This window comes from Notechis scutatus, chromosome 10, assembly GCF_049901735.1.
Source record: "Notechis scutatus isolate UNSWTSFEM ecotype Mainland chromosome 10, rNotScu1.2, whole genome shotgun sequence".
Lineage (NCBI taxonomy): Eukaryota > Metazoa > Chordata > Lepidosauria > Squamata > Elapidae > Notechis > Notechis scutatus.
In genome coordinates, this window is record NC_142018.1 from 11,237,010 (window position 1) to 11,263,051 (window position 26,042).

At 42.0% G+C, this 26,042-nt stretch overlaps 1 protein-coding gene across 3 annotated transcripts in view; it reads left to right on the top strand.

Annotated features, from left to right (window-relative positions):
* Positions 1 to 26,042, top strand: part of DACH2 (dachshund family transcription factor 2) — a 290,074-nt gene that overhangs the window by 212,494 nt on the left and 51,538 nt on the right. For all 3 annotated transcript variants that reach the window (XM_087972087.1, XM_087972088.1, XM_087972089.1), the window contains 2 exons: positions 12,671 to 12,826; positions 17,935 to 18,107. In XM_087972087.1, the coding sequence (XP_087828213.1) occupies positions 12,671 to 12,826; positions 17,935 to 18,107 (329 nt within the window). The remainder of the gene's footprint in view (positions 1 to 12,670; positions 12,827 to 17,934; positions 18,108 to 26,042) is intronic.

Genomic DNA, 26,042 nt, shown 5'->3' on the forward strand with positions numbered 1-26,042 from the left:
AATAGAATAGAATAGAATAGAATAGAATAGAATAGAATAGAATAGAATAGAATAGAATAGAATAAGGAATAGAATAGAATAGAATAGAATAGAATAGAATAGAATAGAAAAGAAAAGAAAAGAAAAGAAAAGAAAAGAAAAGAAAAGAAAATAAGGAATGGAATGGAATAGGATAGGATAGGATAGAATTAGAATAGAATAGAATAGAATAGAATAGAATAGAATAGAATAGAATAGAATAGAATAGAATAGAATAGAATAGAATAGAATACTTTATTGGCCAAGTGTGATTGGACACACAAGGAATTTGTCTTGGTGTAAATACACTCAGTAAAAAATGTATATTTCACTGTTACAAAACTTAAAATAGCCACCAACCTGGACATCTTTCAAAGAAGATTAGACAACTTGATGAAGGACGAGGCTATTAATAGCTATGGATGAATGATGGTATACTTGAGAGGATAGGAAGGAGATGCTGTTTTTCTCAGTGTCCAAATTCAGGGATTCCTGTAGAGAAAAGTACAGGTAGTCCTTGACTTAACAGCAGTTTGTTTAGTGACTGTTTGAAGTTACAACTGCACTCAGAAAAGTGACTTATGACCATTTTTCATGCTTACAACCTGTCAACTCATAAAATATTTCTATGGTCTTTTTAGAGTTGCCGACGGAAAGGGAGGGGGGAATCAGTGCAGCTGCTTGCAAACCGAAACTGCATTCCATAAATGTTTTCAAAGATAGTTTCTAGGTGACTGAAGCTTCTGCCGCAAAATTCTAACTGGAGAGCATGATTGGTGACTCTTGGCTATGGATGTATTGGCCAAGTGTGATTGGACACACAAGGAATTTGGAGAATATGAATTACGATACACTGAGAGGAGTGGGGGGAAATCAGGGTCAAGGGTGACAGTGAATTATGTGTCTCAGAGTCGGCTACACCCAGGCAGTGCCAGACATGTTAACTCCCAATAAATCCTTTTTAAGTTTTGGAAGTTTGGCTCAAGACTCATGATTTAAATGGAGGCATCTGCCGGAATCCTAACACAACTATTGTGGTCTACCCATGGTCACATGATCAAAATTCAAACAGTGGCCATTGACTCCAATTTATGATGGTTGCAGTGTCCCGGGATGCCGTGATCCCCTTTTGCGACCTTCTGACAAGTAAAGTCAACGGGGAAGCCAGATTCATCTAACTATCATGCCTCTAACTTAACAACTACAGTGATTCACTTAACCAATTTGGCAAGAAAGGTCGTAGAGTGGAGCAAAACTCACTTAACAAATGTGTCTCGCTTAGTAACAGAAATGTTGGGCTCGATTGTGATCATAAGTCGGGGACTATCTGTACTCTGGATGAAGATTGCTTTTGATATGATCCAGCCATACTGAGTAAGACTGAACCAGTGCTTCCTGAGGAGTACTCTGTAGTAAGCCCACCCACGATGAGTAGAGAGAACGGATGAAGCAAATGGATACTAGATTTGTCTACAGGTAGTCCTCGAGTTATGACCACAATTGAGCCCAACATTCCTGTTGCTAAGCAAGAGAGTTGTTAAGTGAATTTTGTCCTGTTTTATGACATTTCTTACCACAGTTGTTAAGTGGATCACTGCAGATGTTAGTAACGTGGTTGTTCAGTGATCCTGGCTTCCCCGTTGACTTTGCTGGTCAAAAGGTCGCAAAAGAGGATCCCATGACCCCAGGACACTCCAGCTGTCAGTTGTCAAGTGTCTGAATTTTTATCACATGACTTGGGGATGTTGTTGTATGTGTGAAAAAACTGTGCTGTCATTTTTTTTACAACAGCTCTTTTTTGTAACTTCAAACAGTCATTAAACAAACTGTTGTAAGTCAAGATCTACTGTACATGGACTTCTGAAAATCTGCATGCCAGACCTTTCTGCTTCCCAATTTGAAGGGATGTACGGTAATACCTTGCTACTCAACTGCTTTGAATCTCATTGAATTTGGTACTCAATTCAGCTTGACCTGAAAATGTTGTCCTGCTACTCATCATTTGTTTAATACTTGATGCATCAGCTAGAACTGGTCGATGCCTTGTGACTCATTACATTATTCCTTTTGGGAAAAATATGCTTGGTATTCATCGTACCACCTGGAACAAATTAACTATGAGTATCTGCAGAGTTAGCTCACACTGACCAACTCCATTGGAAATTTAGAACTGGAAAGACCATGTGAAGCAGAGTTCATAATTGCCAGGAATTGATGTTCCTAAATAAGATGAAGCCATCTTGGTACCCTACATATATCACGGAATTAATTCCATTATCCCAAGCCAACATAGCCATTGACTTGGGATTGTGACAGTTGTAGGCCAAACAACTGAAGGGTATCAATTATGTCCCTCCGTTCTCTTCTCCCTATACGTGAAGGTTCCTGCCATAATGTTCTTCCCTGATGTATCTGCAGGAAATTTGTGAAAGATGAATCTGGTCTTCCAGATGAGGTCTTTGGAGCATCAGAAATATACTGGAGTTGTTTGCCTTTGAACAACCTCAAGGCCACTAATAAGTTAAAACAAATGTAATAAAAATGAGAATTACAACCTCTCCAAAAGCAAAGCAGCTGTTAAAACAGTTGGGCATCTTCCAGCAGTAAAAACATCATGTCAGTGCAGCAACTTAAAAACAAATCAGTCTTAGTATTTTAAAAGCATTCTTGGTCTCAGAGCTATCAGGCAGAGGGCTGTTAAGAAGGAGAGCAGGAGACCCCCAGGATTACGGCCAGACCTCCTAGATGGCAGAAGTCACAATACTTCTGAAATACAGCCCTCTATTTTTTGCATTCAGAGTTCAGAAATGAGAGCTGTCCTTTGCTTAGTAGTATATTTAATCTCGTGGGATGCGGTGGCTCAGTGGCTAAGACGCTGTCGATCAGAAAGGTCAGCAGTTCGGCAGTTCGAATCCCTAGTGCCACGTAACGGGAGTGAGTTCCCGTTACTTGTCCCAGCTTCTGCCAACCTCGCAATTCAAAAGCATGTAAAAAAATGCAAGTAGAAAAATAGGGACCACTTTAGTGGGAAGGGAACAGCGTTCCATGCGCCTTCGGCGTTTAAGTCATGCCGGCCACATGACCATGGAGACATCTTTGGACAGCGCTGGCTCTTCGGTTTTGTAACGGAGATGAGCACTGCCCCCTAGAGCAGGGGTGGGCAACTATGACCCTTTTATGAATTATGGACTTCAACTCCCAGAATTCCTGAGCAAGCCATGCTAGCTCAGGAATTTTGGGAGTTGAAGTCCACAAGTCATAAAGGGGCCATAGTTGCCCACCTCTGCCCTAGAGCCAAAAACGCATGTATGTGCAAGGGGAACCTTTACCCCTATCTATATTTAATATCAGCCTTGGCTATATGAAATATAAAAGCGAAGCAACATTATGTTCACATAATGTTTAAAAGAAGGAGGGAATGGAAGGGAAGAAGGGAAAAGGAAGGATGGGAGGGAGGGAGGAAAGAAGGAAGGAAGGCAAGCAAGCAAGCAAGCATTGTCTATTTCATATAATGCATATATGCATGCATACGCCAGCTTTTGAGAATTTTCCATGGATGGACACTGAAGTTATTATTACGTTCAGCAAGAGAATTCTATTCTTTTCTCCCCCAGAAACAAATAGCCACAAATCAAATGTCAGATGCAAATAGATGTAGTGGACAATGTGAATTTCATTTAGAGACATCTCTCCTTAAAAAAATATATATATATAAAATGAATCTGAAGCCAAAGGAGAAAACAATGTCAACTGATTGAACTTATTTTTAGTTTTTGAAATTTTTCACATCCACCAAACACTAAAGCAAATCTGAGTGTCGAAGACTCTTCCCTAGAGTCAGTTTTAAAATATAGAGTTCTGCAGCTAAAATCTAGATGGTGAACTGCTAATACTTTAGCAAGAAATCCTTTTCTGAGAGTTACATCCCTACACACAGTGCCTTTAGAAAGTTGTCAAGATTACTGTCCTACCGGCTATCTCCCACTCTAGCTGCCAGATGAAAATTTGGTGCTTTTGTTTCTCAACCTAAGTAGCAATTGGCATCCCTTGAGAACATCATCAAAAATGACCAGAGTTCTTGCGCAAGCCAATCACAAATCAGCACTGTATCTCTTTGCCCTCAGAAGATGGTAAAATGTATAAGAACGGTATTGCCTTATCCTCATTCTATTCTACCCCACCACTTGTTGTAGAGGTGGCAGTTCGCTCTCTTAGACATTCGATGGATTAACCAAAAATGAACTATAGATGGGCTGTCCTTTGGTTTCCTGGAATATTGAGGGATGGAGGACCAAAAAGAATGACAACTCCTTTTGCGGGGTTTATTCTGTATGTTTGGCTTAAATCTGTTGCAGGAAACAAGGTCCAAGGACTCGCAGTGGTTGAATTCAATTTTTTTTACTACCGGTTCTGTGGGCGTGGCTTGGTAGGCGTGGCAGGGGAAAAGATACTGTAAAATCCCCATTCCCTCCCACCCCACTAACCTGCTTTCCAGCTCCATTCTCCTGTGCAGGGCAACCAAAGGAGACCCAGCCGATCAGGTGGGACTCAATGAGAAGCAGAGAATAGATAGAGGTGGGATTTGCAGGTTCTCCAAATTACTCAAAATTTCCGCTACCAGTTCTCCAGAACTGGTCAGAACCTGCTGAATACCACCTCTGATCCCCCCCTCAAAATTATCCACTTGACAAAGTCCAATTAAATGAAGATCTTTCCAATACAATATTCTGTAAATAAGTTTACCGTAGGAATAGTAATTTGGACAGTTTTAAGTCTTCAGTGATTTCCCAATCCTTTGGCATTTCAGCCTGGAATCCAAATATCCATCCATATTTATCCATCTATTTTGAATCTGGCTGGCTTTTCACTAAAAGAAGAAACCTTGGTTCAATTCTACTAGTTCATCCAATAGGTTGGTCACTACATTTGTAAGAAGTTATGATGGTACCGGAATTGATGTCATTGTTCATATCTGTTGACCTGCTGTTGCACAAATGACACAGTTCTCTGTAGTACTTGCATCATGATCTCTAAGACAGGTACATAAGTCACATCATCATTCTGTGCAAAGCAACATGGCACATTTATTGTCATTTGCCCTCTCTGTGGACGCCCGTGATTGTAAGAATAATTGAGCCTCTGACAACCTTGTACATTAGATGTTCTTTTCTTCCGCATATAAAACCACTTTGCATCCCCGTTAAACTCTGAGAATTCACTAAACACAATGGAAACACTATGTCATAAATTGTTATAAAGGGAATTCTTTCCTCATATTAATTAAGAAGCTAATGTCCAGGGGCTGGCTGGTTTAAACTGGGGCTTGGCTTCATAGAGGATTCAGGATTTGTCGATTAAGTTATGTTTAAAAATGTCAGAGAGTGGCATCGAGGAACAAAAAAAAAAAGTGAATAAAATCATTTACTGACTTATATACACGCAGTGATTTCTTTTATAGATTTGACTTTCAGTTTGCAGGTGCACCTGGATGACTTCAGTATCATGTAGTCTCTCCCAGAAACACATACATACATATATGTGTTGTGTGTGAATGATCGAAGCATGCCTTTCATGGAATAGAACTGAGAATAGCAAAACCAATTCTCCCTGATGGATGAATAGTCTTGTGCTATCCTGGGTAGAACATGAGTATATTCAAAGTGCTCCATACATTGGCTGTGTATATACAACACATCTAATTGAATTCACCAACCGTACCTCTAACTATAAAAAATGACTCTTCCAAACGTTTTGGTAAACTGTATATTTCACCATAGGAGTAAACCTAACACCATAAAAAATTAAGCTGATTGGCATACCAATATCATTAATAGCCAACATTTATATAAAAGGTGGTTTATATCCTCAAGTGGACAGAATCTCATGGTATGTCCCCTGCAAAGTTTATTGTCCTTGATGCCTTTAAGGCTGGTTGTTTGCTTGCAGACATCTCATTACCCAACTAGGTAACATCATCAGTACAAGGGGGTGTAGGGTTTACTGTCTATGTACAGTAGTTAATGAAGATGGGGTTTTATTCTTGGAAGTTCCTTGATTAGGATATTAAATGCATTTAATGTTTTATATTTAACTGGATGTATTCAAACAGAAAAATCGGAGAGGCTTAGATTTGGACTCCAGCACAGAATGGAGTGGTATGGATGGTCTCCACGGATCCTTTCAGCTCTAGGATTCTGTGAAATAGAACAGGCACTGTCTCTGCTGTCTCAAATGCAGTGCCTTGCTTTCCTCCTCAGCATCTATCATGCAGACATTCCCTGGAATGAGTCCAGATATGGGTCATCATCTTAATTTACACATTGCATCCATTGCTTAGTAAATGATGCAGACCTGTAGTGGTGTTAATTATGATTAAAAACATGTTTGTTCTTCTCTCTCTCTCTCTCTCCTACCAGCCATGGAAACTGATTCATCTTGACAGGCAAAATGTTTCAGCATCATGTCTGCCTTGGTCATGAATCCGTTTAAAACATTTGTGCGTCTCCTCAACCTTCTGTAGACATTAAGACGGAGCAGGATATGGCAAACTTGTCCTGCATGTTGGGCCATTATTCTGCTCAGTCTCTCGCCTTTCCGTATTTAGTTATCAGATATAAAGGAAGGTTCCCCCAAATGCTACCTGTGTCAAATCTTGTTGTTCAAAATCACAACTCTAGGATCAGGCCATTTTCCATTACCTCTTGTCAGGAGCAAATAACCAGGAGCATTCGTAGAGTTCAAAGGACAGAAAAGATTACTGTTGTTATCTATACACCAGAATCTGGTCAACTAACAGTCAAAGCTAAATTGGCACTAGATAAGAGTCAATGGAATTCAAGGGGGGAGGGTTGGACTTGGATCTCTTATGGCAATGCAATGATTCTAAACTGATGACATGCTTAACCCCGCCTTCTAGCTCAGACGTGTACCTCTTAAAGGACATTTCAGCTACCTTTAATCCAATCATTTGTTCTCTTTTTTTTCTGTTTCCCTCAACTTAGCCAATCCAGATCACATTTCATAGTACATCAACCTAAAATATGTGAGTTGATCATCACTTGTGTGGAACAATCAGCTTTTCTTTGATCTAAGACTGGTTAGTTATCCTTGCAGGCCATGATATTCTTGGTTAGCATTTCCAAAAATTGAAATGTGAAGACATCTATTTTTCCCCCACTCATTCTCAATGTCTGGCTTTCAACAGTCGTACATTATCGGTGTAAAGACCCTTGTCTTGACTTGCTGTTCTTATCTGATTGGAATACCCCTAGCCTTTGTGTCTTAATTATGGTTTTCCAATATTCTCTTTGTACGTGGGCCTAAAGAGGGAAAAACACAATTTAACACTGGTTAAAACTATAACCCTATAACCAACCGTATCTTTAAGGGATGCAGTGGCTCAGCGGCTAAGACATTGAGCTTGTCGATCAGAAAGTTCGGCGGTTCGAATCCCTCGCACCGCATAACGGAATTATGTGTCCCAGCTTCTGCCAAACTAGCAGTTTGAAAGCATGTAAAAATGCAAGTAGAAAAATAGGGGCCACTTTGTGGGAAGGTAACAGCGTTCCATGCGCCTTCAACATTTGGTCATGCTGGCCACATGACCATGGAGATGTCTTCGGACAGTGCTGGTTCTTCGGCTTTGAACAGAGATGAGCACCAGAAATGATTAGAATGTATGTGCGAGGGGAACCTTTACTTAAAACTATATTTGTCTTCTTAATATTTAGCACTCATATTTAATACGAGTTTACTTTCTATTTTTAATTTCATTCCAAGCTCTTCTAAGGCTTCTTTATTTTCCGCTAGCAAAGGGATATCATCTACATATCTGAAATAGTTAATGTTTCAGCCTCCTTTTTTGATTCTAACTGTCAGCCTGCCATTTGTATAAAATATTTGCTGCATAAGATGAAAAAGACGCAAGGAAAATATCTAAGTGTAAATAATTTGTTTGGACATTATGCTTGAATATAAGCTTTTCTCTTCCGTTATACCGCTGAAGGATCTCTTGCCCAAAGGCCTTGTAATATGTGAACAGGGAGGAATATTTATGCTGTTTGCCCACCCAAGAAAAGTTTTAATAACCGAGAAAAAAATATATATTAATAAAATGCAATGTGGATGAATCTCTTGAGCTCTCCCAGTTGCTTCTGACAGGGCCAACTTCAGCGGAAGAAACTGAAAGAAAAATTTGTCACAGGGCAAAAATGCTTTTTTCCATTTATCTACTTACGTAGATACTTACGTAGATAAATGGGGTTGACTGTGTGTGCAGCATCTAGCTAACATTTTTTAGCTAGGGGAGAAAAACGTTCAGGAAGCAGGATATAATTACAAAACAAAATGTTGGTGTCAAATAATTGTGACACCAATTTTTTTGGGGGGGAGAAACCAGAATTCATGACTAGGTGGAAAGTATTTTAATTGCTGAAGCTCTTCGCCATCTCTGGTGAAGCCAGTAAATATGTAACATCAAGGGGTTTATTGCATTCTCACTCTACAAACAGAGGCTCGGTGGCTTCATAACCCTGGAGATGGTCTATGCCCCAGCAGTTCGAGTCCCAGCACAGGTGGCAGGGCGAGCTCCCATCACTTGCCTCAGCTTCTGCTCCCCTAGCAGTCTGAAAGCACGTGATATGCAAGTAGATAAATAGGTACCACTTCCGTGGGGAGACGAGCTGGCACTTCATGCAGATGGTTAGAATCGTGCTGGTGCTGAACCTTCCTGGTTGCAACAGGTGATGTGGCAGGAAAGCCACTCATCTTTCTTTCTGGTGGTGAGCTAGCTCACACACACACACACACACACACACCCGGCGCATCTTGGAAAGCGTGCGAGCATGAACCAAACAGGGCTAGCAATCTTAGGCAGCTAAACTACTACTCGGCATTAGCATTGTAGTCTTCTGGCTAAGGTAATGTCGCCATAGGCTAAATAAATAAATACATTTTACAAGCAATGTTAAAGCAGCCCAAGATTTAGATCCGTTAAAGCAGAAAAACCTTTCCATAGAACCAATCCCTGTTACTCAAAAGGTTGGGGGCCACTGATGTAGAGTATGTTTTTTTTTTCTCGTATCCCGCCTTGGTTATTTTTACATCCTCTCCTCCCTGCGTGCCTTAGGATGGAGAGGGAATGGGTCTGTATCCTCTTTGACTGTCCAGCCGGCCTCTGGCCTTTCCCAGCCTCCTCCATAACCTCCGGAGCCACACTTCCACTCCCTGTCAGCTGTTCCTCCTCTCCCTCAGAGTCCGTCTCCACCAGGGGCAGGACACTGGCAACACGGAAGCTCCAACATGACTCCAGTCAGGTAAAGCTTCAGGGGTGACATTGCCACTATTGGCAAGCACTCATTTAGATACTGCACTCCATGAAGCAATAATCTCCTACGATGTCTTTCTTATTTGGGGAGTATTTTTTTATTGAAACGAGAGAAGGTTAGCCCTTCTCATACCCAAATGTGGAAACGTAGGTGGGAATTAAACTGTTAAAGAACACCAGTTTCCAAGCTAATTAATTTTGACTTTTTCAGAGCTGCTTGGTACGTTGTGACCTGTTACAGCTCTACGTTCTGGAATGCTGTCATTTCTAGAAGATATAGCTAGAGACAAGGTCTGAATTGCACCCCCTTTCAGTCAATATGGATTTGAGGTCATCCTTGTAAAGTGTGGGAATGTATGATGCCCCACCTGACACAAATACAGCCATACCATTGAACTTCACTGCAATTACGCCACATTATATTAGAACATACGATATAATTTAACTTGGCATAAACGCATCTTTCTTTGCCTATGCAAAGCTCATCGTTTTTGCAAATTACACATTTGCACTAGTAAAGATAATTCATAGCTTGGCTGTGAGCATAAAAATGATGGAGCATTTCCCTTTTTTGGGCTCCATCATTGATCTTTCGGATTTTACTGTTTGATAACATGAATCATATTTATTAGCCAAGGGTTCATCATAAAGAATGTAGAATGCTTCTCTGCCGTTATCTTCAATTAAGATACATTTTTCCCCCTGCCACTGTCTCTTCCATGTCAATGAAATATTATGGTTTCTAATTGGAAATCAAGTTAATGAATTCCTGGCATTGTCAATAATCCAGACAGACTCTCTCAACCATACCTTCTTATTACCACTTCGCAAAAAAATGGAAGGGGCAGGAAGAGAGAAAGACATTCCTTAGAGTAGAAATGTCATCGTGGAGACTGACTCAGAGAGAGAGGAGGAACAGCTGACAGGGAGTGGAAGTGTGGCTCCAGAGGTTGTGGAGGAGGCTGGGGAAGGGCTGTAGCTGTGACAACTGAATGAGAGGACAGACCTGCTTAGGAGCGAATGCTGGAAACAAAGCGTGGAAATATCTCTAGTTTATGGTTCCTCTTTGAGTTTGGCGTCCTCTCCAGTGTGTTATCTGTGGATGTCCTCAGGCCCTTATCTTGCCTGGTTTGTATTGGTTTTTGCCTTCCTCTTGTAACTGTTTGTGTGGGAGTTTTTTGTCTTCCGTCAATTGGGAGCTTGGAAGCAAAGTGAAGGAATAAAAGGGGCTTCACCTGTTTTCTGTGACTGTGTTTGTTTTGTATCCCACCCTAGGTCATCACAAGAAATCTCCTAAGAGTGATTTGGTTTATGTGCAAAAAGTAAAAATAAAAATGGGATAGGGTTTAAACAAGTACATCTCAATTTGAAGATACATGGACTTCAGTTCCCAGAATTCTCTAGCCAGCTATGCTATGCCAACCATACTTTCCTTTTAACAATTTCCAAAATAATGGAAGGAGCAGGAAGAGAGAAAGACATTCCTTAGAGTAGAAATCTCCTAAGAGTGATTTTGTTTATATGCAAAAAAAAATTTAAAAAATGGGATAGGATTTAAACAAGTACATCTCAATTTGAAGATGCGTGGATTTCCGTTCCCAGAATTCTCTAGACAGCTATGCTATGCCAGACTAAAGTTGTCCAGGTTGAGATGCTGATTTACAATGTAGTTGAAGATTAAGTTGTGTTTGGTTCTTGTCTATTTTTACATCAAGAGAAGAGTCTCTTGTGAAGAGTTGGCCAGGTTCAAGGAAGAGAGTGAACTTTCTTCCTGGATAGTCTCTAAATCAGATCAATCTTTATCAAGGTCATAGGCCAACATCAGAATGTCAATAAGGGTTATATATATTTTGCCTGTGTGTAGATAATGGCGGAGTTCACCGGTTGCACCAAATGTTAATAAGATTTATTTTTCTTTGGCTTAATGTACACTGCAGAACCATTCATTGGTGATGTATAAACCTTGATTCAGGGTTTAGTCTTTTGTAGGAGCCCAGCCCGGGGTAGCTTAGTTCAAAAAATACAGTTCAACCATGATAGATTGCAACTTGTGATGCAACAGAGGCCTCACAATAGAAAATGCATCCAACCAACTGCATTAGATGATAGAAGATTATTGAGTCTCTGCATTTTATCTGAGCTCACACACACACACACACACACACACACACACACACACACACACACACTTCAAAAAAAAATCTAGACACTCTGCCTTGGATTGTTGGAAATTTTCTAAGAAAGTCTGAGTTGTCTAATGAATAGAAAATGCTTTTATGTCAACAGCGCTCATGCACTTACTGATTTTCATGGTTTTCAGTTGAGAAATAAATGTGCCCCGGTTAGTGGGAATCCTTCCCTGCTCCGAGATTTGCAGATTTTGTTAAATCCCCACACTGTAAACAACACAGTGGGCTCTTTTCACTCAATTAGGAGGTTTGCAAATTAATTACAGTTGAAAGGAATTGCAAACCAGGGCTGCTGATTAGACACCCATAGTACTGGGGCTAGCTGTTTAGATCCAGATTGTTCCTTTGGCTGGACCCATGGACAATTGCACACAACCACTTTTCATCCTTTTGTGTGTGTGTGTGTGTGTGTGTGTGTATGTGTGCATATCTTAAGATATCTTATTAAAAGGAAGAAGGCTAGAATGTATGGATTATTGCTTACTTTTAGATGTTCTTGTTTACTTCCTAATCAGGTTGCCAATGTATATGCCTGCCCAGGGGTGGGCTCCAACAATTTTAGCAACGGGTTCTCTTCCCGGTTGCTGGGTGGGCGTGGCCATGGTGGGTGTGGCCTAGTCGGCCTCCTGCACCATGGGGGGGGGCATTTTTGCTCTCCCCAGGCTCCGGAGGCTCTCTGGAAGCCAGAAACAGGCCCATTTCTGGCCTTCCCGGACTTCTGGAAGGCCCGTTTTTTGCCTTCCCCGAGCCTCTGTGCACGCCCTGCACTTACCTGCGAAAAACAGGCCTCCTGGAAGTTTGGGAAGGCTGGAAATGGGCCCTTTTCAAACTTCCAGAGAGCCTCCGTAGCCCTGGGAGGCCGTTTTCACCCTCCCGGAGGCTCAAGGAAAACCTCCAGAGCCCGGGGAGGGCGAAAATGCCCCTCCCCCCTGCTGTAGTGCAGGAGGCCAACTAGGCCACGCCCACCATGGCCACACCTGCTCAGCAACCGGGCAGAGTTGCTAAAATTTTTGGTTGCTAAAATTTTTGAAGCCCACCCCTGATTGTTTCTATTTAATGATGCAAGTTGAGGCAGGTTTGACAAACTATCTTTAAAAGCGGGGAACCATCAATGTTCTGTGTGCTGTTTTTGTTTTAGGTGGAAGTGAATCCTCGTGGGATAAAGAGAAGCTTCAGTCGCCGATCCCAACGGGATCCCATCACGGGATCAGCCACGCGGCGCTTTCAGGGCAGGCCAATTTGGCGAGCGCTCATCCCCTAAGTCCTCTGCAGCAGAACCATCTGCTCACAAACAGTACGTATGGAAACACAAACATCCCAGCATCTTGGCGTGTTCAGAAATGTCCCGGCACCGGCCTTGCCGTTAAGCGGAGGGAGACACCCTCCTTAGGTGCCGTTTCTTATTTCACCGCCAAGAAAAGGAAGAGAGGGACTTAGGGAATCATCTGCCGGGTGCCCAAATTAACCCGAGTACTATATATTTCTTCACCTATTGGGGGAGGCAGAACTATGGCTTGCCCCACCTTAAACAGGATATGTGAAGAAAGCTGCAAGTGGAACAGTATAGTCTAGGATAGGGGTGTCAAACTCGATTTCATTGAGGGCCGCATCAGGATTGTGTTTGACCTCGGGGTGGGTGTGGCCAGGGTGGGCGTGGCCAGCTCAATGTCAGCTGTGTCGGGGGCACCTGTGGTGGCCAAGTGCTAAGGCAGGACTTCCCTCAGACCCTCCTTCTGTCTCATTATAATCTATCTTCCTTCCTTCCTTCCTTCCTTCCTTCCTTCCTTCCTTCCTTCCTTCCTTCCTTCCTTCCTTCCTTCCTTTCATATTTCCCCTCCTTCCTTCCTTTTTCTTCCTTCCTTCTTTCTTTCTTCTTCCTTCCCCTCTTTCCTTCTTTTTCCTTTCTTGCTCTCTTCCCCTCTTTCTTTCTCTTTGTCTTTCCTCTTTCCCTTTCTCCTTTCCTGTCCTTACTTCCATGCTCAAATGCAAAGGGGGAAACATTTCTCCTTTTGTTTTGTTTTTAGTTTGTTTTGCTAGCCTTCTGCCAACAAAAAACAGAGCTTGGGGGAGGGGGGAGTGTTTCCAGCCCCATGGGCCAGATGTGACCTGTGGGCCTTGAGTTTAACACCCCTGATTTAGTGATTAAGGCGCAAGGCTAGAAACCAGGAGACAGTGAGTTCTAGTCCTGCCTTAGGTATGAAAGCTGGTTGGACAACTTCGGGCCAGTCACCGGGAGATGAGGAGTTCTAGTCAAGCCAAGGTAGGAAGTCTGTGTGAGCGACTTTGGGCCAACCACTAGAAGACTCTGATTTCTAGTCCTACTTTAGGCATGTAAGCCAACTAGGTGACTTTGGGCCAGGCAATCTCTCTCATCCCAGCCCACTTCAGAGGGTTGCTGGTGTGGGCATAATAAGAAAAGGAAGTAGGAGTTATGTTAGCCACCTTGAGCTGTTTCTAAGTGTAAGAAAGGTAGATTAAAAATAAATAAAACTATTCATGAGTTGCATGTATTTTCTTCCCACGCTTTTCTTGTGGAAGTGTGGATTGGTAAATTGATGGCTTCTAGAATTGAAGGGGCCTGGTGAATTGAGGAGTTGAATTGCTTCTAGAATTGAATGGGCCTGATGAATTTTAATAGAGATGGTATATTTGGAAATAGGAGATAGCCAAGCACCTACTTTTTAAACATAACGCCCCCCTTTTTTTCAAATATTCTTTTCCCGAAAAATTTCAGGCAGGGCAAGGAAGGGACACTAAGTCTTAATTTTGTTTAGCACTTGGTTTGGGGAGTGTGACACATGTCGTTTACCTCAGGATTTACTAAGATTGCCTGAAGCATCTTTTGAGTATCTTCTTAGTAGCTGTCTTTATGCTGGTTATCACTGATTCATGTTAAACTTTGGGGAAGGGTGTTGCTTACCACGCTTTGTTAATGCAACCCATTTGGTTATTTCAGAACTATTTGGTAGTTAATGTATTGTGCTAATCCAACAAATTGGTTAATTCATGAACCAGTTAAGCATGTTGCATTAATGGCACCGTTGAGATGTTGCCATTCAACAACCGGGAGTTCTCCAGTGATGTCATAATCTCTGTGAGACAATGAGCTCATTAAAAGCCAGAACATTTCAATCCCATTTTTCAATCTTCTTCTTCAATCCTCTTCTCCCTGCATAGAATTTAGGCATTTTTTGGTGCAATATGCTAATGGTAACTTATCAAAGACAGATCTAACCTAGGATAAAAGAGTAATTTTCTGTCCATGAAAACAATTAATCAGTAGAATGGCTTGCCTTCAGAAGTTGTGGGTGCTCCATCAATGGAGGCTTTTAACTGTCATAAATACGAGCCAGTAGCTAAGTACCCAAATTTTGATCACATGACCAAGAGAACGTTGCAACGGTCATAAGTGTGAAAACGGTCATAAGCCCAGAGGTGGGATTCAATCTTTTTAACAGACAGTTCTGTGGGCATGGCTTGGTTGTCATGTGACTGGGTGGATGTGGCTTGGTGGTCATGTGGGCGTGGCCAACTCAACATCACTCACATCAAGCACGCATCTCCTCGCCTGGCCTCTCATGACCGTGGGGATGCTGCAACAGTCGTAAGTGTGAAAAACGGTCATAAGTCGCTTTTTTCAGTGCCATTGTAACTTTGAATGGTCTCTCCACACGAGCAAAGTACCAGCAAAGGAGGGGAAAAAAAACTCCAGAGCAGTTCCTGAGACAGGAAGTCTAGTCCTGCCAAGAATGTAATAAGGGTTAACGGAGAGGCAGTTTCTGTAAGCAACACCAGAATGTTTCCTTCCTGCCTTCCTTACAGGATTAGGCCAGTAATTTCTTCCAACAACTGATTCTCCGAACTGCTTAGAATGTTAACAACCGGTTCTAGCAAATAGGTGCGAACTGGTAGAATCCCACCCCTGCATAAGCCTCTATTCTTCAATGCCATTGTAACTTTTAGCCACATTGCATTATAAAAGGTAACTTTAATTCTTATTACGGCTGTTAATTGGTTTTTTAAAAATTGTTTTCATGTTTTACGTGACGTTTTTGTTGAACGAGCACAAGCTCGTGTCGCCATAGGTGAGATGAGCAGCATATGAGTTTAATAAAGAAATAGATAGCAATAGCCCTTAAACTTATATCCCACTTCATTGTGCTTTACAGCACTCTCTGAGGGGTTTACAGAGTCAGCCTATTGCCCCCAACAATCTGAGTCCTCATTTGACCCACCTCGGAAGGATGGAAGGCTGAGTCAACCTTGAGCCGGTCAGGATCAAAATGCTGGCAGAGTTAACTATAGCAATAGACTTAGACTTATATATCACTTCACAGTGCTTTTACAGCCCTGTCTAAGCAGTTTACAGAGTCAGCCTATTGCCCCCAACAATCTGAGTCCTCATTTGACCCACCTCGGAAGGATGGAAGGCTGAATCAACCTTGAGCCAATCAGGATCGAACTGCTAGCAATGGGCAGAATTAGCCTGCAGGCAGGCAGGGAGGCAGGCAGGCAGGCAGGCAGGCAGGAAGGAAGGAAGGAAGGAAGGAAGGAAGGAAGGAAGGAAGGAAGGAAGGAAGGAAGGAAAGAAAGAAAAACAATAGCAACAGCACTTAGACTTAGATACCGCTTCACAGTGCTTTTACAGCCCTCTCGTAAGCGGTTTACAGAGCCAGCCTCTTGACCCCAACAATCTGGGTCCTCATTTTACCCACCTTGGAAGGATGGAAGGCTGTGTCAACCTGGAGCCTGGTGAGATTCGAACTTCTGGCAGTGGGCAGAGTTAGCCTGAAATACTGCATTCTAACCACTGTGCCACCATGGCTCATGTGCCTAAAGCCTTGTTGAAATAGCAATAGCACTTTGACTTTTATACCGCTTCACAGTGCTTTACAGCCCTCTTTAAGTGGTTTACAGAGTCATTATATTCCTACCAACAATCTGGCTCCTCATTTTACCGACCTCGGAAGGATGGAAAGCTGAGTCAACCTTGAACCGGTCAGGATCGAACTCCTGGCAGTGAGCAAAGTCAGCCTGCAATGCTGCCTTCTAACCACTGCGTCACGCATGCATACATGCTGTACATAAATACTTGCTTGTAACTGTTTGGTGGACTGTTCAATACGGTCTCGCACAGCAGAAACCAGTTGGTGTCCCTGCCAAGTCCACAAAAATATTTTATTTCACTGCCCAACCTGCTCTATGTCATTTTGCTGCTGCTGTTGCCGATGACGCTTTCTCAATTGTCTTCAGTCGTCTTTGGAGTGTTCATTGAATAAGAAATAATTGTGCCCGATCTGCAGAAGGCAGACACATTTTCTTCTCTTTCCTTTCCGCCTCCTCCCAACCCCCAACCCTCCCCTTTGTAAAACCTTTGAGATATTGTCCCTTAAAACAACGAAGGGTTGTTGCATTCTGTTTGTCATTTGCATGTTGTTTGCATGTCAATCGGATTGTAACGAGATGAGCCACCCTGTTCAGACAGATGGTGTCTGGAAGCACTAAAACTCTACAGTGAAAGAAGGGAAAGATTACGAGACTGTAGGGGAAAAGCTAATGAGTGGACAAAGACTGCCATTAGCAGTTGATGCGGGCTGGATGGAGTGAGTGAAACGAGATATCACAACACACCTTCTTTCCAAACCAATCACATGTAGTAGCTCTTGGTGTATTTTATAAATATACATGTAGATGTAGCTGTAAGGATTTTCCCAGCATCTGTTCTGGCGTCATATCGTCTTCCAAAAATAAATAGCCCTTATGAGCACGATTGAGAACAGAATTTTCCACCGTTAAGCAAGTCCTTTTTGCCCTTGTTGTTAAGCGAATCACTGAAGTTATTAAGTAAATTGGGTGGTCTTTAAAGCGAATCAGGCATTTCCCGATTGGCTTTCCTTGTCAGAAGTCAAGTCATCCAGCCATCAATCTTAAAATGGAATCTTTACAATATTATATTCAAGTCAAATCACAAGGGTCTTTTTAAAGATGCTGATTACAATATTTCTATTATACATTTTAAACATCAGAATACTTTGGCAAAAAAAAACCAAACAGAGTTAATTTTGTTGTTGTTGTGGATTGCTAGATAGAAGAAGTGTCTTTACTGATTCTCCTTGATTATATATCTAATTTCAATAGGGGGGTTATAACCACCTAAGGTTTATTTCTATTTTAAAACAAAAAACAAAAAATCTGCCCAATTTTTCTTCTACGTATTAATACAAATCTATTGTTCTTCTTAGTCTTGAAGCTAAATTTTAACTGCAAAATGTAGAAAATGTTTCAAGCTAATTATAGTCCTAATTGACTTGTTCCATTAAACTTTCACCCTCTTTTATGGGTGAAAACCCTGGGAAATCACTGCTTTTAAATTATTTACGGGCTGCTGTTCTTGTATTTCAGGGATAGACCTGCCATTTATGATGATGCCCCATCCTCTTCTTCCGGTTGGCCTGCCTCCTGCTTCTGTAGCGATGGCCATGAATCAAATGAACCATCTCAATACTATCGCCAACATGGCTGCTGCAGCACAGATGCATAGTCCACTTTCAAGAGCCGGAGCATCGGTAATAAAGGTAAGACTCTGAACTTAGCTCTCTCTCAGTGTTGGGTTACAGGTAAAGATAAAGGTTCCCCTTGCAGATATGTGCTAGTCGTTTCTGGCTCCAGGGGGCGGTACTCATCTCCATTACAAAGCCGAAGAGCCAGCGCTGTCCGGAGACGTCTCCGTGGTCATGTGGCCGGCATGACTTAAACGCTGAAGGTGCACAGAATGCTGCTACCTTCCCACCAAAGTGGTCCCTATTTTTGCATATTTTTTTTTACATGCTTTCGAACTGCTAGATTGGCAGAAGCTGGGACAAGTAACGGGAACTCAGTCCGTCATGTGGCGCTAGGGATTCGAACCGCCAAACTGCCAACCTTTCTGATCATCAAACTTAGCGTCTTAGCCACTGAGCCACCCGTAGTGTTACGTTAGGTCATTTCAGCAGGAAGTAACATTTCATTACGCATGTTTCTTCCTGTATTCAGAAAACCAGCTGGGGAGATGTTTGTATACTGTAAGAAAAGAAGCGGCAGAGCTGAAGGGTGGAGTCAAGAGAGGAAGCAGTTCGGAGTCATTATGTTCCTTCAAGCAGTCCAAATGCAGCCCCTATTGAATTCTGTTAACTCCTATCTAACATCAATTTAATGAGATTAATGCCAGGCGTGAAGAAACACGACCACACATGTTCCACAACTGGAACATTAAGGTCCAGTAAAGAAGATTTATTGCTCAAGTGTTTTAATTATTGTTTTAATTGGGTTTTAATTATTTATTTTAATTGGATTTTCGTTCTAAGCATCACATTCTGCAGTTGTGCTAAGACTACAAGACCCAGGTGCCTGGTCCCCAAAATGTTTGCCCCAGAAGCTGAACGTTCAGATCAAACAACAAATTTTGATGGAAAATTCAGATCAAAGATGAAGTTGTGCTAAGACTACAAGACATAGATGTCTGGGCCCCAGTTGTGCTAAGACTACAAGACCCAGGTGTCTGGGTCCCAGTTGTGCTAAGACTAAAAGACCCAGGTGTCTGGGCCCCAGTTGCACTAAGACTACAAGACCCAGGTGTCTGGGCCCCAGTTGTACTAAGACTACAAGACCCAGGTGTCTGGGCCCCAGTTATGCTAAGACCATAAGACCCAGGTGGCTGGACCCCAATTACGCTAAGACTACAAGTATGTACACAAGAAACTAGTCAACTAGCAGTTAGCACTAAATTGGCACTAGATAACAATTCAAGAGGAAACCACAACCCTAAACAACAGAGAACTCAACTCAACGAAGTAGGGAGTTACTTAATATCACACAACACTGCCTGTGGGAAGACTCAGGTGTTTTAACCTCTCTGGAAGGACAACACATTTGGGGTTGTATGGACTCTCAGGGAGAAAGTTGTTCTGCAGGGCAGCTGCCTTCTGGACTTCATGGGACCCTGTTGAACCTCATGACCTATTGGTTCTATCATGCCCTGAGTCTTCCTTCCTAGCTCTCCTGGCCTGGATGTCTCCAGGATCGCGATCTTCAATTCCCCTCGACCATTCCCTCATTGCTGAGAATTCCAGGCGCTCACATTGGGGAAGGCTGATCCAACCACTTTGGGACGTGAAAATGACAGTCCCTGAGACCAGCAGTAAAGGAATGCAAACCAAGCATTTTCCCAGGCTATACCAGAGCATCAGAGCTTTGTCTGATGGCATTCGGGCAGAACATTTCCATGAATATCTTCATTCAGCCATGTATCTTTCAGAGCCTTTTTTTTTGTAAAGCTTTCGCTGAGCTGCTTCTCTGCCACCACCAGAAGATCTTGGCTCCCTGAAACTCTTTGAATGAAACGATGTTGTCCTCTACCCCATCCATCATATTCACCATCCAGAACAAAGCTGTCCATCTCCATCCCCTCTCCGCAGTATCCCAACCACCACCTGTCTCTCAAAGGTGCCTGCTCAGCAGAGTTAACATTTAGCACTGTGGATAGAAATGTCACAACTATGAAATTTGATTTTTGCCTGGACAAGAACACTATAAATTAAGGAAAGCCACGGCTAGCCAGGTTTCAAAAGTCTTCCTTGCCATCCATAATCTTAACTTAATGTGATTAGCAGCTCCTCCTGCCACTTCCATAGTTAAGGATGCTGTCAAAAATTCTGTTATAAATCTCTGCCTTCGGGGATTTACTGCCCCGCTGAGAAAACTTTCTCACTGTTTGAAAACTCCGTTCACCGGGATTCATCTACAGGATCAGAATTTTAAACAAAATGTCAGGTGAGTTTGTTTTTCAAATCTAAATCTAAAGTGGATGGAGCAGTAAAAAAATGTCCCACTTTGGGGAAAAGCTGAATATATTTTTTTAAACAGATGAAGTGAGTGGTCTCGGTCAAGGCTGAAAATTTCCCTCTTCCAGACTCCTAGAAATGACAGGGGTTTTTTGTCTAATCAGTAAACAATAAACTAAACTGCTAGTCCTTTTTAGCATTTTATGAGACTAGTTTCGTTTAGTTTATTGCACCTCGTACAACGAAATCAAGCACCAGTGCACATCATGACCATGAAAATAAACACAAACACACATCCTTCACACTCCACACATTGAACCAGAAACCCCCGACACCACACCAATAACTGCACTATGCAGTAGAATTCAACGGAGCTACTGCCCTGGGATAGAAGCTGTTTTTCAGCCTATTTGTCCTTGTTTTTATTCTCCTGTACCATCTGCCAGATGGTAATAGTTCAAAAAAAAAAAAAAAAAGGGTTCCCAGGATGAGATGGATCTTTGAGGATGTTTTAAACTTTCTTAAGGGAGCGGGAGCTATAAAGCTCTTCCAAAGAGGAGAGAGGGCAACCAATGGTCTTCTTGGCAATGACATTAACCCTCTGGAGCGCTTTCCTATCTGTCACTGATTTGGGGAGAGGGTTAAGTTATCTTTGCAAGATTTAAGATGACAAGTTTTTTTTAAAAAAAACTCAGGAGTTCTTTCTGGGACATACAATACCAGTGTTTTCACAAGTAATACTTTAGATTTTTTTTTCTTCCATTTGTTTGCCAATGCTCATTCATTTTCTGCGAAAATCAGCCTGCTCAATTGTCTGTTAGCCTTTTGCCATTGGCTCAGTCATTAGCACTTGTACTTAATCACACATATATTTCTAACAGAGACTTGAAATAGCATGCATGCCTTTGAGCCCCGGGAATGTCATTGAATCAGTCAGACGTGGCATCAAAAAAAAGGACTGTTTTTATTGTGGAAAGGAAATTGTAGTGAGCCAAAGGGAGAGAGAAGGCTGTGTGGGTTGAAAAGAAACAAATATAAGGTGTTTCCGTCCTGTTCTAGAAGAATTACCCAACTAGATGATCCGGTATTGCAGGTAATGTTTCTAGAACACTGTTCTACTCCTGCAATCTTCCCTTTGAAATGGAGTTGTGGAATTCTCTCTCTTCAACAACGCAGGAAGTTTGCTTCTGCTAATTCTGACCCCTGTCCAGTGTTGCAAACACTGTCTAGCCACTGCAGGATTTTTTTTTCCCCCTGTCCTTGTGAGGAGATGGAAGAGATTGATTTTAATTTATTAAAAGATACAGCCGTAGATCAAAAACAAAAGTTGAAAGAGGAAAAAGAACCTAGATTGTTCTGCATTTCAATCAGTTGCTTTACTGGAGGGTTGGAACCCACGTCCTTTTTTTCTTCTGGACAAAAGGGAGAAAGGGGGTTTTCCCAATAGATTTCCAGACGGGATTTACACAATAAGCTAAGCCATGATTCACTCAAGTTAACTAAATACACTTTAATTTGCTTGAAGTCTGATTTATGAAATGCTCTGGGTGAGCTCACACCACATGCAAAGCCCAAAGCAAACACATTTCTTTAAGGCTTAGTACAGGGGTGTCCAACCTTAGCAACTTTAAGACTTGTGGACTTCAACTCCCAGAATTCCTCAGCCAGCAATGCTGGCTGAGGAATTCTGGGAGTTGAAGTCCACAAGTCTTAAAGTTGCCAAGGTTGGACACCCCTGGCTTAGTACATTGTATGAGCCAGGTGCAAAAGTATTTGGAGTTTCCTGCCCTTTTGATACTAGCTGCAGATTTCAAAGCACTTCACCCTGTTTTGGGTTGGAGGCCGAGGTGGTATATTCAGCAGATTCTGACCAGTTCTGAAGAACCAGTTGCGGAAATTTTGAGTAGTTTGGAGAACCGGCAAATATACCTCTGACTGGCCCCGCCAACCCCATCTATTCTCTGCCTCCCATTGAGTCCCAGGTGATCGGCTGGATCTTCTTTGGTTGCCCTGCATAGGAGAACGGAGCTGGAAAGCAGGTTAGTGGGGTGGGGAGGAAATGGGGATTTATATCCTTCCCCTGCCATGCCCTCCAAGCCACACCCACCAAGCCACGCCCACAGAACCAGTAGTACAAAAATTTTGAACCCTACCACTGGTTGGAGGTCTTTGTTTTTGAAATATTTTATGGCCACTTCTAAATGGTACAGTTCCTTGAGGAAATAGATTTTGCATTTCAGTGCTTGTATGTGTTGTGTTTATGTTTTAATTAAAATGAATGCAGAACAGAACAAAAAGTGTGCAGATAGATTGATTTCCTTTCTGACTTCCTTTTCTGAGACAGAACCTGGAAGTGATGAAGAAATAAGGTTTCTTATTCAGCCATGCAGTGTCTTTTCTCAATAAATATTGACTGCCAACTCAGAGCTAGGCAGATATTATTGGACCATAGTTCCCATCATTCTTCAGCCTGGCCAGTGGTCAGGGTTGATGGGATTTGCATACCAGCAGTATATAAGGAACCATATGTATCAGGGGTGTCCAGTCTTGGCAACTTTAAGACTTGTGGACTTCAACGCCCAGAATTCCCCAGCCAGCATGACTGGCTAGGAATTCTGGGAGTTGAAATCCACAAATCTTAATGTTGCCAAGGTTGGAGACCCCTGATATATAGCTTATTCCAGTCCTACTGCATTTTTCTCTGTATTCATGGACTGACTGAGGTGTTCCATTTCCCTAGTAACGCAGTAAGAGTCTGAACATTGTAAAGTAATGATCAGGAAACACCTTTCCAAATTACCTGTATTTTATTTGTGATTGACTGTGTACCAGGATCATCTGAAGTTCTGCTAACTTGTTTTGTTGTCGTTTGTTGATTATCCGAGCAGGTGGCAATTAACAACTTGGTGAGAAATGGTCACAATGCAGGGAAATTAGTAAGCGAACAGCTGGCATTAAAGACTAATTGATGCTGAAAGTAGGGTAATTTTTCAAGATGGGTAGATATATGTGTCGATTTCTATAAAAGACTCTTTGGATGGGCATATTGTACATGTAAATGATTCTGTGCTTAGTCTCCTCCACAGTTCAAAATGTAACAAATAATGGGAAACATTTTTTGCTGACCGGATTAAATAATTCTTGGGAAAATGTACCAATAATTCATCCCTCTGCCTACACAGCTGATTGTCAATTAAAAATAGAAGAAGATCCCTCCAGTCATTATCATTGTACATCCCATTAAATATAAGTCATAGGCTAAGCCCGTGAAGGCTGAGCCAACATACAGTTTTTAATTTATTGATTTGATTTCTCTAGCCACCCATCTCAGCAAATGATTTTGGGTGGCTTCATGAAGAAGTTTGCTGAAAAGAGCTATCATAACTTCTCAGTTTCCTCTGGGAAGTCCATCCTGAGATGGCCAAAAGAACTGAGGTGATAACTAGTCATGATGCCATCTCATTCATGAGATAAATAAAAAAACGTGCTCATTCTTTTCCCCCGTAAAATCAGAAGTTTGTGGTCTCCTTTTTGACCCTCAGACCAAATCCTGAGCTGGAACATTCCCTCTGTAGTTTTCTGCTTCCCTTTTTTCATCAGGAACTTATTGCCCTGCCCCGCTCTGCCTGTCTGATTGTAAAAAAAAGAAGCATGGGAAACGAACTGTGTGTGAATAAAATTTCCAATATTGTGAAAGAACTGAAAAACATTCCTGTTGGCAGAGAAATGCCATTAAGTCCTTTAGGAACTCATTAATAGATTAACATTTGGGCAAGTAATTATAGCCGCAGTGCAAATAAAAATAAACAAGGGAAGCCAGTAGGTCACAATTGCTCTGAATGCTTGGAGATCGATACTATGAAAAATCACATCTGAAGGACAAAGGTCAAGTAGATTGTGCCAACACTAGTAAAGCTGTGAGTAGACATACACACACAGAGAGAGAAAAACCTGCTATGAGGTTGGCTGGGTTGATTACTGTGAATGAGAGGTGGACAAATACTGAATAAAAACAGGATGTTTTGGATATTTTGGATCCAATGGGTAGCAGAAGCAATTGAGAACTGAAATCCATAACACCTGGAGCACATTGAGTCTTTTTATTGAATTTTGTACAGGTAAAGGTTTCCCTGCCCAGTCGTGTCCACCTCTAGGGAATGGTGCTCATCCCTGTTTCTTGGCCAAGGGAGCCAGTGTTGTCTGAAGACATTTTTTGTGGTCATATAACTAAAATGGCTATAGGCTAAGATGCAGGGAATCTTGTTACCTTCCCACTGAAGTGGTACCTATTTATCTACTTGCATTTGCATGCTTTTGAACTGCTAGTGGGTAGGAGCTGGAGCAAGGAATGGGAGCTCAACCCCTTGCATGGCGCTCAGGTCTTGAACCCAGGGTGTCAGCTTTCCAGCTGACAAGCTCAGCATGATTAACCACTAAGTCATTCTGCCCTTTATTGAATTTATGCTCTGCCAAAAGACTCAGTGGCTTAGAGCAGAGGGCCCCAACCCCCGGGCCATGGACCGGCAGCGGGCTGCAGCATGCCAGAAACAAGTCCATGCAAACAAGCAAAGCCCCATTCATGGGATGCAGACAGCATGCAAAAACCATGCCCTCTCCAGTCTGCAGAAAAATGTATTTCCACGAACCAGTTCTTGGTGCTGAAAAGATTGGAGTGAATACAACAAAATGACAATTGAAACAGTGGGGTGGAATATCAATATAAACACCTAGCCTTCCATTCAGTATAGATAACAGTCAGGGATTTAAAAACATGTAGTCCAAAAACACCTAAAGAGCCATGCATTATTAAGCAACTTTATAGAAAGCAGTTTTAATGCACATCCAAAAAAAAAAAAAGTAGCACCTCGGACAGCTCCCCAGAATCTTCAAATCAGTAAGACTGAACTTCAGCAGTCGAAGGATTTCCACTCAGCTGTAGAGATTCAACTACATCTTGATGTAGGAGAACCTGTTTATATTTATGGGGTGCATCCTATTCTATAATCACTTCTTCTGAGAGAGCAGGGGTGTCATTTGCTCTACTATGTCTTCGGAACTAGTATCCTCATAGTCAAATGATGGCAAGCTCTCCTGGTCATACCAAAGGAATACCAACACCGTGAGCTTTTCCCCCCCTGAAGAATGGAGTCTTTTGTGGACATTCCTTCCAGTTTGATTTATATACTATTAAAGCGCTTGTCCCAAAGGTAATTTTTTCAAGAGGCAACTGGACTTTCTGGTTTTTTTTCCTAGAAGACATTTCGCTTTTCATCCAAGAAGCTTCTTCAACTCTGACTGGAAGGTGAGGAATGGAAGGATTTATACTTCTTGCAGACAGCTGGTCATTTGCATCCTTTTAGTGGGTCATTAAGGTCACCTGGAGGTTTATCTGTGTCATCACAGTCACCTCAATGGTGCAAAGATTAAAACTCATATCTTTGTAGCCCTCAGTTGGATAAAATGGTGCATCATAAGGCAACATTTTTTTTTTGAATCAATATACCTCAAAGAGACTAACTTACAAAATGAATCCAAGATGATGTAGATATCTATGTTAGTGGTCAGCTTTATATCCACAGACAGTTAAAGCTCTGCATGTCCAGACTATACTGGACCAATAATTGGCATTTTAAGTGCTCTTCGGTCCTTCGAGAGCAATGAAAAATCTATATTGCGGCTTTTGTTCTGATC